Genomic DNA, 14,961 nt, shown 5'->3' on the forward strand with positions numbered 1-14,961 from the left:
TCTAGCCAGATGGTTTGCATAAGCTAATGTCTGCTAGCAAAGCTAGCCAACCCCCAGTTAGCATGATTAGGATTATGGCTAGGGTTCAGAGTTCAAATAGGGGCCAGGGTTAGGATTAGAATAGGGGTTAGGGTTAGGTTAGGGTCAGAACAGGGGTTAGGGCAAAATGCCCCTTTCCTAAAAAAAAAAGTATTTTATTAAATAAAGAAAAATCTGTCAATTTTCATTTTTAGCTTGTTTACCCTATACATGGCCATCATCCACCTACAATTTATTTTCAAAATGTTTTTTTTTTTTCATCAATTAGACATTGATCTTAGGGGGGGCGTCTTACCCCATGGCACCCTACACAGTAAGTGTTAAACAATAGATATTTATAAAAAAGTATTGAGTGGTAGTGCGCGCTTGAAGTTGTAACTTCCTACTCCATTGGAAAACAGATTTCACCACCCAAAGAAAAGCATGAAGTTACACAGGACAAACATAGGTACAAGGAAAGCATTAAGTATTGACTAATAGGCTCATCGTACTATAACCTTGTATCCATATTACAGGGATCTAAACTATAGCTACTTTGGTAAATTGTCAGTTGTCTGCTTACTGTACGGTTGGTTCATTGCGCCTTCTTGGTCTGGGTGTTTTTGTAAAAGATAATGTGTTCTCAATGACTTGCCTGGTTAAATAAAGGCCAACAAAAAAATCTACTCCTGATCACATCTTGACACAGATGACCATCTGTATATTATATTATATATCACACAAACAGACAGAACCATAGACCACACAAGCTATAAAATCTTACATAGCAATTCTGTATGCAATGTCCTTGCAAATACTGTACATTACATGAGTACAGTGCAAGTTAAAGGTCAAAAATAGGTCTATGATAAATACAATGAAAAAGTCAAGAAGAGTATGTTAAGAATGTCAACAGGACTCTTTATTCAGTCCCAGACTAACTTGGTGTGTGTGCGTGTTGAGAAGTCTGATGGTTCTCAGTGTCACAAATTAATTAAGTCCTGGGCCCATATTCATAAAGCGTTTCAGGGTAATGGTGGTGATATGGGATCAGTTTTGGTTTATGGATCAAAATTTCTATAATTACATGGATGGGAGGACCTGATCCAAAATAGTATCTCCTACTTTCTGAATATGGCCCGTTTGTCCTTACTTTAGGCCTTAGGAAATGTCGGCTGGATGGCATCCGGGTGTATTCAGTGTTCTGTGTTCAGTGTTCAGAATATGTGAGGAGGGGACGAAAATGTGTTGTGCTAGAGTGAATGTGAATCTGTCACTCAGGACAAGGACAGTGATGCTCATGAACGTGGTCGAAGCAACTGTTTTTATTTAATTTAATAGGATTATGAAAGTTTACCATGCGTGAATGTATCAAATGTTTCCTGACAATAGGTGCAGCCAAAAATCATAAGAACATTTGAAGAGAATAGACACGAGCCACTCGACTCTCGCTCAAAAGCATTTATTATTGTAAGTTAAAAACATGTAATTTTGTCCATCAAATCATTACAACAGCTACAGATAGACGGGTTGGCTGACAACGTCATGAAAATGATGCACCTGCATCGATGTGGCCAGAAGGCATGCATTGGTGTGATTCTGAATGGTCAGATAGCTAGCAACAATGACAAGAAGCTGTCATGAGGGGAATCGTTGGTGGTTTGTTTCATCTCATTGTATCTTGTTATTGATACCACGTCTTGTTTTTAGGTGTTTTGACAGATGTCATGTCCATGCTAATATTGATGAAATTTGCTAGCTAGCTAACCAACAACTGTAACAATGTATTTGAGAGACAACAAGTGCTCATTGTGCAAATGTATTTATGTTTTCAATAAAAATCTGGATTTGAAATATAATTTACATGTTGTCAACAGTCTAAGCCAACCCTGTCTGTTTTGCCCCATAGTTGCACACGCATCGCTTTTGTTGCTAAACAATCAACCCGTCTATACTGATACCAGTACACTGATGGACAGTCCTGGGCCTTAAGATGCTTTTTGGGAAACCGGCCCTGGTAGAGATGACACACTCAAAACACACCACCCCCAGTTTAAGCATTTTCCGAAATGGTAAAGGTAGAAGAAAGGCCGAAAGAGGCAGTACAGTTACCTTTTAATCGTCCTACTAAATACTATACAGTTGGAATTTAGATTATGACAATTTAATTTAACCCAGCGGCAATATGAGATTTTTTTCAAATCAAAGCAGTCACCCCACCAATTTTTTTAGTAAACAGCTGAGGGATGAGACTGTAACCACTCTCAAATTCATAACTGGGTTATGGATGCCTGAACTGACCATACGTTTGATCAAAATGGTAGCGTTAACCATGTTTTGAAGCTATACAGTGTTTGTTTGCAATGATAATGGTTTATATTCTGGGTTCTGATGGGGGGTAAAACAGTTAAACTAAGCTCATGAGGCATTAATACGTTATATTAATCTCAATAGCTATATATATATATATATAAGTGTCTTTAGAATGTAATCACACCCCTTGAATTTTTCAATATTTTATTGCTTAAAGTGGGATTAAAATTGATTTAATTGTAATTGTTTATCAATTATCTACACAAAAAATACTCTAATGTCAAAGTGAAAATTCTAACATTTGTCAAATAATTATGAAAAATAAAACACTAATATATCTTGATGTGATAAGYATTCAACCCACTGAGTCCATACATGTTAGAACCACCTTTGGCAGCGGTTGCAGCTGTGATTCTTTCTGGGTAAATCTCTAAGAGCTTTGCACACCTGGATTGTACAATATTTGCACATTACTCTTTAAAAAGTTCTTCAAGCTCTGTCAAGTTGGTTGTTGATCATTGCTAGACAGCCATTTTCAAGTCTTGCCATAGATTTCCAATACGATTTAAGTCAAAACTGTAAATGGGCCACAGGAACATTCAATGTTGTGTTGGTAAGCAACTCCAGTGTATATTTGTCCTGCTGAAAGGTGAATTTGTCTCCTAGTGTCTGCTGGAAAGCAGACTGAACCAGGTTTTCCTCTAGGTTGATGCCTTGTGCTTAGCTCCCTAGTCTTTGCAGATGACAAGCATACCCATAAAATGATGCATCCACCACCATGCTTTAAAATATAAAGTGTTACTCAGTAATGTCTTGTGTTGGATATGCCTTAAAAATAACGCCTTGAATTCACGACAAAGTAAATTTATTTGTCACATTTTTTGCAGTTTTACTTTAGTTGATCATGCGAAGTGGGATATGTTCCGGGTAGCCTCTGAGAATAACATTGACGCTAACACGGACACGGTGACTGAGTTCATCAGGAAGTGTATAGGAGATGTTGTTCCGGTGACTATTAAAACCTACCCAAACCAGAAACTGTGGATAGATGGCAGCATTCGAGCAAAACTGAAAGTGCAAACCATCATAACCGGGGGGCACACTGCCTGACCTCCAGGACACCTACAGCACCCGATGACACAGGAAGGTCAAAAAGATCATCTAGGACATCAACCACCCGAGCCATGGCCTGTTCACCTCGCTATCATCCAGAAGGCGAGGTCAGTACAGTTGCATCAAAGCTGAGACAGAGACTGAAAAACAGCTTTTATCTTAAGGCCATCAGACGGTTAAATAGCCATCACTAGCCGGCTACCACCCGGTTACTCAACCCTGCACCTTAGAGGCTGTTGCCATATATACTGTACATAGACATGGAATCACTGGCCACATTAATAATAGAACACTAGTCACTTTAATAATTTTTACATACTGCTTTATTCATCTCATATGTACAGTGGGCTCCAAAATTACTGGTAATCCTTACTGGCAATGCACAAACAATGCTTTAAAAATAAAAACAATTTAATTATAGAGATAAACTGTAACGGCTGTCGTCGGTGGAAGAAGGTGAGGACCAAGGTGCAGCGTGGTAAGTGTTCATGATATTTAATAATAATCAAAAACTGAACACTGAATAACAAAACAACAAAGAAACAACCGAAAACAGTTCTGTCTGGTGCAGACACACAAAGACTGAAAATAACCACCCACAAAACCCAACAGAAAACAGGCTACCTAAATATGGTTCCCAATCAGGGACAACGATTGACAGCTGCCTCTCATTGAGAACCATATCAGGCCAAACACAGAAATAGAAAATCATAGAAAAACGAACATAGACAACCCACCCAACTCACGCCCTGACCATACTAAAACAAAAGACAAAACAAAGGAACTAAGGTCAGAACGTGACATAAACTCAAAATACCAACATGTGAGAAATATGGTACTTTATTCATGTTTCAATGGAACCCATTGTCACGATCGTCTTGACGTGGAAGAGAGGACCAAAACGCAGCGTGTCTTTTAATGAAGGGAAAAAACAAACACTTACAAAATGAACAAAACAAACGATCGTGAAGCTAAACCGAACTAAGTGCACACATGCAACATAGAACATAGACAATTACCCACATTAACCTAGTGCCCATGGCTGTCTTAAATATGGCTCCCAATCAGAGACAATTAATGACATCTGTCTCTGATTGAGAACCATTCAGGCAACCATAGACACAGCTAGACACCTACACTAAACACAACTCTACCTCTTACTTAACCCCTAAACCATACACCACCCTAGACAATCAAAAACACATACATTCCCATGTACACCCTGACCTAACTAAATAATAAAGGAAACAAAAGAATACTAAGGCCAGGGCGTGACAGTACCCCCCCCCCAAAGGTGCGGACTCCGGCCGCAGAACCTGAAACAGAAGGGGAGGGTCCGGGGTGGCCCCATCATGCGGCGGCTCGGGCGCGGGACGAGGCCCCCATCCACATTGTCAATACCCGCTTTGGTGGCGCCTCTGGAGCGGCGACCCTTGTAGCAAGTCCCGGACTGAAGACCATCCCAGGGCGCCACCGGACTGAGGGTAGCTCGTGGCTGGCTGGCGACTCCGGCGGCTCGTGGCTGGCTGGCTGGCACTCGGCGGCTCGTGGCTGGCTGGCTGGCGACTCCGGCGGCTCGTGGCTGGCTGGCTGGCGGCCGTGGCTGGCGGCTCTGGCTGGCTGGCGACTCGCGGCTCGGGCTGGTGCTGGCGATCGGCGGCTCGTGCTGCTGGCTGGCGACTCCGGCGGTCTCGTGGCTGGCTGGCACTGGGCGGCTCCGGCGGTCGTGGCTGGCTGCTGGCGGCTCCGGCGGCTCGTGGCTGGCTGTGGCGACTCCGGGGCTCGTGCTGGCTGGCTGGCGACTCGGCGGCTCGGTGGCTGCGGTGGCGACTCCGGCGGCTCGTGCTGGCTGGCTGGCGACTTCGGCGGCTCTGGCTGGCTGGCTGGCGACTCCGGCGGCTCGTGGCTGGCTGGCTGGCGACTCCGGCGGCTCGTGGCTGGCTGGCGGCTCGGGCTGTCGTGCTGGCGGGCGGCTTGGGGCTCGTGCTGGCTGGCGTCGGGCTGCTCGTGGCTGGCGGGCGGCTCGGGCTGCTCGTGGCGGCGGCGGCTCGGGCTGCCGTGGCTGGCTGGCGGCTGGGCTGCTCGTGCTGGCGGGCGGCTCGGGGCTGCTCGTGGCTGGCGGGCGGCTCGGGCTGATCCTGTCTGGCGGACGGCTGCTCGGACAGACGGGCAGCTCTGACGCTGACAGACGGGCAGCTCTGACGGCTCGGGACAGACGGGCAGCTCTGACGGCTCGGACAGACGGGCAGCTTGACGGCTCGGGACAGACGGGCAGCTCTGACGGCTCGGGACAGACGGGCACTCTGACGGCTCGGGACAGACGGCAGCTCTGACGGCAGCTCTGACGGCTCGGACAGACGGGCAGCTCTGAGCTCGAGCGCGTATACGGGCAGCTCAGACGGTCGCTTGGCAGACGGCAGCTCTGACGGTGGTGGGCAGACGGGCAGCTCGCTGCGGTGCTGGCAGACGGGCAGCTCAGACGGTGCTTGGCAGACGGGCAGCTCAGACGGTGCTTGGCAGACGGGCAGCTCAGACGGTGCTTGGCAGACGGGCAGCTCAGACGGTGCTTGGCAGACGGGCAGCTCAGACGGTGCTTGGCAGACCGGCAGCTCAGACGGTGCTTGGCAGACGGGCAGCTCAGACGGTGCTTGGCAGACGGGCAGCTCAGACGGTCTGCAGAGCGGCAGCGTCAGACGGTGCTTGGCAGACGGGCAGCTCAGACGGTGCTTGGCAGACGGGCAGCTCAGACGGTGCTTGGCAGACGGGCAGCTCTGGCCGGCTGAGGCGCACTGTATGCCTGGTGCGTGGTGTCGGCACTGGTGGTACCGGGCTGAAGACACGCATCTCAGGGCTAGTGCGGGGAGAAGGAACAGGGCATACTGGACCCTGGAGACGCACATTAGGCCTAGTGCGTGGGGCCGGAACTGGTGGTACCGGGCTGGGGACACGCATCTCAGGGCTAGTGCAGGAAGCAGGAACAGGGCACACTGGACTCTCGAGGCGCACTGTAGGCCTGGTGCGTGGTACCGGCACTGGTGGTACCTTGCTGAGCGCACGCACCTCAGARCGAGTGCGGGGAGAAGGAACAGTGTGTACAGGACTCTGGAGACGCACAGGAAGCTTGGTGCGTGGTGCCGAAACTGGTGGTACCGGACTGGAGACACGCACCTCAAGGCTAGTGCGGGGAGAAGGAACAGGGCGTACTGGACTCTGGAGACGCACAGGAAGCTTGGTGCGTGGTGTTGGCACTGGTGGTACTGGGCCGAGGACACGCACCTCAGGGCGAGTGCGGGGAAGAGGAACAGGGCGTATTGGACTGTCGAGGTGCTATAGGCCTGGTGCGTGGTACCGGTACTGGTGGTACCGGGCTGAGAACACGCACCTCAGGATGAGTGCAAGAAGCAGGAACAGGACACACCGGGTTGTGAAGGTTTACTGGAGACCTGGTGTGTATAGCCGGCATCAAATCTTCCGGAACTTTAACACAAGTTTCAGGCTGAGTACGAGGAACTGACACAGGTGGCATCGGACAGCCAACACGCTCCTCAGGGCGAATGCCGTGCATACTCTGCCAAACCAACAGCTCTCTCTCTTCACTCTCCTCCAATTTCGTCAACAACTCCTCGAATGTCTCATAATCTCCCCTCCGTTCACTCTCCTCCAATCTGTCCAATAACTCCTCAACAATCTCAGACTCATCCCTCAACTTCGCCGACTGCTCCAAGTGCCCCCACCCAAGAAATTTCTGGGGCTGCCTCTCTGGCTTCCAGCCGCGCTGCCGTGCTGCCTCCTCATACCGGCGCCTCTCTGCTTTCGCTGCCTCCAGCTCAGCTTTGGGGCGGCGATATTCTCCCGGTTGTGCCCAGGGTCCTCCGCTGTACAGAATTTCTTCCCAATTCCTGTAATCCTGCGATCGCTGTTGCTTGACACGCTGCTTGGTCCTTGTTTGGTGGGTAATTCTGTCACGATCGTCTTGACGTGGAAGAGAGGACCAAAACGCAGCGTGTGGAAAATACATCTTCTTATAATGAAGGGAAAAAACAAACACTTACAAAATGAACAAAACAAACGATCGTGAAGCTAAACCGAACTAAGTGCACACATGCAACATAGAACATAGACAATTACCCACATTAACCTAGTGCCCATGGCTGTCTTAAATATGGCTCCCAATCAGAGACAATTAATGACATCTGTCTCTGATTGAGAACCATTCAGGCAACCATAGACACAGCTAGACACCTACACTAAACACAAACCCATCTACTCTACTTAACCCCCTAAACCATACAACCACCCTAGACAATACAAAAACACATACATTCCCCATGTCACACCCTGACCTAACTAAAATAATAAAGGAAACAAAGAATACTAAGGCCAGGGCGTGACACCCATCAAAATCATTTATTGATTTMATAAAAAATCTATGTCCTCCAAATCAAGGTTTCATAATTAATGGCAACCTTAAAGATTAGTGTAAATAGCATCTACAACCAGAAATTAAATTCCACTTATTTAAATGTATCAAAGTCTTAAGGAACTATATTGAGCCATTACATCACTTCCGGTTCCACTAGGATATAAAAATTAGGTAACACACATGCAATATCCCTTTGTCATCCAACACCATGAAGAAAACAAAAGAACTGGGAGTTCAAAAGAGACAGATGGTCGTAGACCTTCATAAATCTGGTAATGGYTACAAGAAGATCCACAAACGATTGAATATACCACTGAGCACTGTCAAGGAAATTATTTAAAAATTCAAAAGATATGGAACAGTTGAAAACCTCACGGGTAGAGGACACAAATGCATTTTGACCCCCAGGATAGGGAGGAGGATGGTGAGAGAAGCAACAAAACCCCCAAGAATCAMTGTGAAAGAATTGCAGGCCTTGATGGCGTCTTGGGGTCACCAGGTTTCGAAAAGCACCATCAGACACTACCTCCACAACCGCGTCTTGGGGTCACCAGATTTCAAAAAGCACCATCAGACACCACCTCCACAACCACAGGTTCTTTAGAAGGGTTGCCAGAAGRAAGCCCTTTCTGACTCCAAGACACAGACGCAAGCGCTTAGAGTTTGCCAAACGTCATTTAAATTATGCCTAGAAGAAAGTGCTCTGGTCAGAAGAGACCAAAATTGAACGTTTTGGTCAGATACAGCATCGGCATGTTTGGCGTCGAAACAGAGATATGAAATATGGTGGTGGGTCAGTGATGTCTTGGGGCTGTTTTCATTCCAGAGGTCCAAGGGGCACTGTTTAAGATTGATTGCATAATGAATTCCACCAAGTATCAGGCAATTTTGTCTGACAATCTAGTTTCCTTTGCCAGAAGGCTGAGACTAGGTCGTAGGTGAACTTTCCAACAAGACAATGACCCAAATCAAACCTCAGGATCTACACAGAAATGGTTCTGTGACAACAAAATCAATGTTCTGCCTTGGCCATCTCAGTCGCCGGACCTCAATCCAATCAAAAACCTGTGAGCTGAGTTGAGGAAGGCAGTTGATAAGCGCAAACCCAACAACGTGAAGGATCCTGAAAGGATCTGCATAGAGGAATGGTCCAAAATCCCTCCAAATGTGTTCTTTATCCTTGTCAAACATTACAGGAAAAGACTCCAAGCTGTTGTACTTCACAGAGGTGGTTGCACTAAGTACTAAATGAGGAGTGACAATAATTATGAAACCTTGATTTTGGTGAAATGTTGTATTAAATAATTGTATGATTTGGGTTAGTTTCATTGCAACATTAATAAAGTACAGTACTTCTCACATGTTGGTATTTTGAGTTCCTCTCTATAATTATTTTTTWAAGTATTGTTTGTGCATTGCTAGTCAGGGGTGCCAGTCATTTTGGAGCCCACTGCATATACTGTATTCTATTCTACTGTATTTTAGTCAATGCCACTCCGACGTTGCTCTTCCTAATATTTATATATTTCTTAATTCCATTCTTTTACTTTTTAGATTTGTGTATTGTTGTGAATTGTTAGATACTACTGCAATGTTGGAGCTAAGAACACAAGCATTTTGCTACACCCACAATAACATCTGCTAAATATGTGCATGTGACCAATAACATTTGATTTGCAAACAGGATGCATGTTTTGGAATATTTTATTATGGAAAAGGCTTCCTTCTTTTCACTCTGTCATTTAGGTTAGTATTGTGGAGTAACTACAATGGTGTTGATTCATCCTCAGTTTTCTCCTATCACAGCTATTAAACTCATATATTTAAAGCTATTTAAAGTCATATTTGGATTTATGGTGAAATTCCTAAGCGGTAACTRAGTTAGGCAACTGAGTTAGGAAGGACGCCTGTATCTTTAGTGACTGAGTGTATTGATACACCATCCAAAGTGTAATTAAGAACTTCACCATGCTCAAAGGGATATTCAATGTCTGCTATTTTTTTATTACCAGTCTACCAATAGGTGCTCTTTGCGAGGCATTGGAAAACCTCCCTGGTCTTTGTGGTTGAATCTGTGTTTGAAATTCACTGCTCAACTGAGGTACCTTAAAGATAATTGTATGTGTCGGGTACAGAGATGAGGTAGTTATTAAAAAATCATGTTAAACACTATTGTTGTACACAGAGTGAGTCCACACAAAATATTATGTGACTTGTTAAGCACATTTTTACTCATTAACTTATTTAGGCTTGCCACAACAAAGGGCTTGAATACTTACTGACCCAAGAAATTTCAAAAAACATGATTCCACTTTGGCATTATAGGGTATTGTGTGTAGGCCAGTGACACAACATCTACATTTAATACATTTTAAATTTGCTGTACCACAACAAAACGTGGAAAAGGTCAAGGGGTGTGAATACTAGGAATATATCAAGTCCTAAAATGTATGTTCCAATCCTAGGTGTGTTGCTGGTGTCAGTCCTGTAGAGCAGTGTTTGTGGTTTTTTGGATCATAAAGAACCTTGGTTTCTGACACACACACCACAATTCATCACACACAGACACATAGATCCACACGTACACAGTGACAGACAGACACAATCATACAACCTTAAAAAGACAGATGTCAGCAGAATGATGTCGGTCTGTGGTGTTCTCTTGGACCAACGGTGAAGCAGTGACACTGACACACCTGCAAATGTCACCACACAGGTTGGTCTCTCTCTAGTCTCAACTCAATGCTGTGAAACCACTGGATGGCTTTGTTCCAATACACTTAATTGGTTTCCTTTCTTTCACAACAGCTGATCTGACAGGCCTAGACAGGTGAAATGCACTGGTGGATCTCTTTCCTGTGCTCGCATCTAACAGTGGTGAAGAAGGAAATACGATGAGGAAAGAAAGACTTGAGTATTGGGATATACTTGAATGTCAGGGGGAGGGAAGAAGGGAGGGCAAAGTGAATCAGAGGGGTGTCTGAGGGGAGAGAGATTACTCAACAAAACAAATAAACCGTTTGTTTACTTTTCTGTTCTCTCTTTATTATTTCTATACTAGTGCTAAATTGATTAAAACACTGATGATGAATATTATTAGTATTAAATTGTTGTTGTTATTATTATTGTCATGGAAATTCTTACACAAGGACACTCAAAGTCAATCTTAAATTAATCATTGTTTATTGTCAGCGTGCTGGAGAGGTTCCAACCAACTCAATGCACCATAGTRCACATGCCAATCAGGAGCTCTGCCTGGGCAAACCCAGCAGTTGTCTTATATACGGCTATACACAGACAAGTTATATTTGCATGATTTAGCATAATTAATTAATCATTACCGTTTTGTTTCTTTCGTGTGACCGACCAATACCTCACGAGGCTTCTTTCTCTCTAAGCTGAGACCTTGAAACTGAGATATCTTTTGTTCGTTCTCAAAACATGGTCTGGCGTACTGCCAAATTGCAGCTACTGATAGTGAGGATTTGTACAGTCAGCTACTTGCATGAACACAGAAATTGGTTAATAGAACAGCACATGAATAGAAGACCRAAATGTGTTTTAAGAAAAGCACAAACATTAAAATTCCCATTACATTATTATTATTATTTTGTCTGTTTGTGTCTGTGTGTGTGCCCACACGTGTGTGTGTGCACATGTACACTTTTGTGTTTATGTGTCTGGAAGTTTGTGTTCTATTGTTTCTCAGTTTCAGGATACGCACCTATTCGTTTGTGTGATTTCCCTCTTAGTTATATGTTTGAACATTTGAGTTTGGTTAAATGCTCCGGAGTTGAGAATAAGGCAAATCTTCACAGACAAATGTGCAGGTAATTCTTTACATTTGAGAGAGTAACATTCATAACAGGTCATTCAGCCTGACATGGAAAAAGATAAATCAACAGAACGTTCGGTAGGTAAAATTTGAATTGCTAGACATTTTTTAATATGTATAYGTGTTGACTAATGGAGAAATCTGACATATCATTTCACTCAGGGCTCTATTCAATCCGTAGCGCTGAAGATCTGCTTTATAGCGCGACTGACAATTAATGGCAWTGTTCCCGAGGGTTGAGGAGACTGCATTCACAATAAACACTGCCTATGTGAGATCAATTGGAAATTAAGRCAACATTCTTACGTGGATCTTCCGTGATATTTAAGCGATACAGAATCCAGCCCAGAATCTGTTAGCTCTTCATGGGCAGATACGAGAGAGGATAATATCTATCATGTTCTTGATGATGATGGGGGGAGGGTGGAGGGCATGGGGGAGGTGGTGGGCAAGGGTCATCTCCCAGGCGTCTATCAGCAAGACATCCAGACCCCTGAACATGGCCCTGAGCACCCCGTCTAGCTGCAATGAGTACCAGTCACTATTGTACAGGCTCACCTCCGGGTCCAGGGCCTGGAGGTTGGCTGAACGCAACACCACCATGGTCCCCGGAGCCCGGTCCAGAAGCCGCACCACCGCCCGCCGAATGTGGCGTAGTCGGCGAATGTAGACCTGCACAGGGAAGGTGCTGAAATGGGACCATATGCTAATAAACACCACAGTGTTCGACCCACCAGTCAGGCCATCCAGTTCGTTAGCTACATAGCGCATCTCACTGGCGATGACATTGGTGAAGCGGATTGGAGGACCGTGACAACGGTACCTCAGAAGGGTGTTGTGGATGCTGTCCACCGCCATGTTGGGCCCCACATTCTTAGGACTGTGAAGGTTAAACTGCTTCAGCTCTGTGACAACAATGGAGGGATATGAGTGGAGGGTTGGGAGTGGGAAAGACAGAAGATAGAGTTAGAAAGCACTTGAGGCAGCAGAAAGTGAGAGATGTCACATTTCTTGCAGACAGCACTCACCTGGTAATAAGTCGTTGAGGTACTCAAACCACTGTCTGGCAGTAGAGTCTCCATACATGTACACCACCTTGCCCTTCAGACACTGAGTAATGGCAGAGGTGTCGTTAAACTGGCGTATTACACCACCAGTCAGCGCTCGCYATGACCCTTGGAAGTAATACCCGGAAGGAGTGATTCTGGTAGGTTCCATCTTCATGCTGCTTCTCTCCACGTCTGCTTCGTCTGAAAGAGGAACACAAGCATGATGCACCAGCTAGCATCATCACTTTGCAGGTACTCAACACAATGGAAACAAAAGTGCTGGCGCTTCCCTGCCTTACATTACTGTAGATGCAGTAGTGGGATGGAATACTATCCTGCACACGCAGAACCTCTCCAGGGTTGAAGTATACAGCCACGTGGCAGTTAATAGCAGCTAGCTGGATAGCAGGTAGGCTGGCAAGGAAGTACAAAACCGATAAACACACAGTTTTACTGTAGCATCTCCTTGCTCGCCTACCTTTTTTCTCAGGCAGCACAGTGACACTGTCAGACCCTGAAGGATGAATGTGAACTTTGATGTTTACACCACTGAGAAAAAAATTAAATAAATACACAGCAGTTAATGTTAAATAAATACACTGCAACAAGAAATCTGATATGTCGGAAACAAAGTCTGTGATTAAATGAAACACACTTTTACACTCATTCACTCACATACTGTACACCTTACTAACCTCTGGAAGAGCAATTTCTCTTTGTTGGTGAGCAGATCTTTCACATAGCCTCCCTTTGAGTGGTTGATCCGTGTGTCACAACTCAGCAGCTTGGGCTTGTAGCAGTACCAGGGCTCCTCCGTGTGGGCGTCTGTGTAATTGCACAGTGGCTTCTGGCTTGTTGGCAGACACAAGTTACATAAAGTTGTCTGGGACAGTTTTCCAGAGCGGAAGAGACTCTTAAAGAAAACCCGGTCGGGCCGTTCCTCTCGTAACCGTCGTAGAACATGAACTGCCTCACTTGGATGGACCAGTGTCATCTCCACCTGTGCAGTCCCTTGCCATAGTAATGGGAAAATGGCAGAGTAGGTCCCATTCCTGTGGTCCARCACCTGTCCTGCAACGCCTGCCTCCAATTCAGAGGAGTGCAGTCGGGCCAGCAAGAAGTCTCCACCATGGCTCTTGGGATGCCCCTGAAAATCGTACATCTGGACAAAAGCCTCCAGCTGGTCTCCCACATACCACTCACTCCTGCCCCTTGCTGGCAAGATCACAAAAAAGCTGGTCCAGGGACACGCTCTCAGAATGGTGCGTAGGCTCTGGCCAGGCGATGGACTGCAGGAGGTAACGCTCTTCCAGAGCCTCCTCGGGTAAGGGCTCCTGGCCCAGGAGGCCACAGTAGCTATGGTTGCGGTCCAGAGGAAAAGGGGCCTCTGAAAAGAAAGCTGTGTGGACGCTGCTCTGGAGCTGGTATAATGTTGACACTGTTTGGCAGTTCAGATTCTGCTAAGGAGAAAAGTAAAGGTCACTAACAGGCATGCTGCATAAAGTGTAACTTTTGCAGAGCGTGCAATGCTCCCATTAATTTCAATGAAAACTGGGCTTAAACAGCACGGCTCGGCGAGAGGTAAAGGAGGTAGATGGTGATGGAAGCAATGTGGGAAGAATATTATTATAATTTTGTATTTAACTAGGCAAGTCAGTTAATAACAAATTCTTATTTACAATGACGGCCTACCCGGACGACGCTGGTCCTATTGTGCATCGCCCTATGGGACTCCCAATCACGGCCAGATGTGATACAGCCTGGATTCGAACCAGGGAATGTAGTGACGCCTCTTGCACTGAGACGCACTGAGATGCTGTGCCTTAGACTGCTGCGCCACTCGGGGGCAATAAAGGAGGTTGGACTTGTTATGAGTGCAGATGGCTTCCCTTACCTCCAGAACGTTGATGATGCTTAACAGGAAAAATAGGCCTGACACGGACAGCAGGAAGAAGACACAGACATATTTGGACAGGCTCCTCCACATCGTGCTGTCCTCTGTCAATTCCCCTGATGTTGACACAAAAAAAGCTGTTAACAGTTTGCCAGTTCGCATATGTGCAGAAGTAGAGCAGAACTAGAAAATATGCATTACTTCAGCTTAGGCGGCTAACAGTCTTGTGGAGCACAGGATACCTTGGGTTCAAATCCTGTTCAGTTACAATTGGGCTGCTAAAGTTGGGTAGTAATATATATATATATATATATAT

General features: G+C 45.7%; 2 protein-coding genes across 2 annotated transcripts; both read right to left on the reverse strand.

The window, feature by feature from the left end:
* Positions 1 to 4,794: 4,794 nt before the first annotated feature.
* LOC139028478 (uncharacterized) lies at positions 4,795 to 7,239 on the reverse strand. The gene is made up of 2 exons (XM_070446009.1): positions 7,179 to 7,239; positions 4,795 to 5,597 (listed from the first exon to the last, which is right to left on the reverse strand). Exons 1-2 carry the CDS (start codon positions 7,237 to 7,239, stop codon positions 4,795 to 4,797), a joined length of 864 nt encoding a protein of 287 aa, XP_070302110.1.
* A 3,821-nt stretch (positions 7,240 to 11,060) lies between these two features.
* LOC111971270 (NXPE family member 3-like) lies at positions 11,061 to 14,748 on the reverse strand. Its single transcript, XM_070446047.1, is given in 6 exon segments — positions 11,061 to 12,607; positions 12,731 to 12,952; positions 13,230 to 13,300; positions 13,447 to 13,986; positions 13,988 to 14,208; positions 14,646 to 14,748. Coding segments are annotated over 6 exon segments (1,689 nt in total). The 5' UTR covers positions 14,739 to 14,748; the 3' UTR covers positions 11,061 to 12,065.
* Positions 14,749 to 14,961: the final 213 nt, after the last annotated feature.

This window comes from Salvelinus sp. IW2-2015, linkage group LG13 (assembly GCF_002910315.2).
Source record: "Salvelinus sp. IW2-2015 linkage group LG13, ASM291031v2, whole genome shotgun sequence".
In the NCBI taxonomy this organism is placed as follows: domain Eukaryota; kingdom Metazoa; phylum Chordata; class Actinopteri; order Salmoniformes; family Salmonidae; genus Salvelinus; species Salvelinus sp. IW2-2015.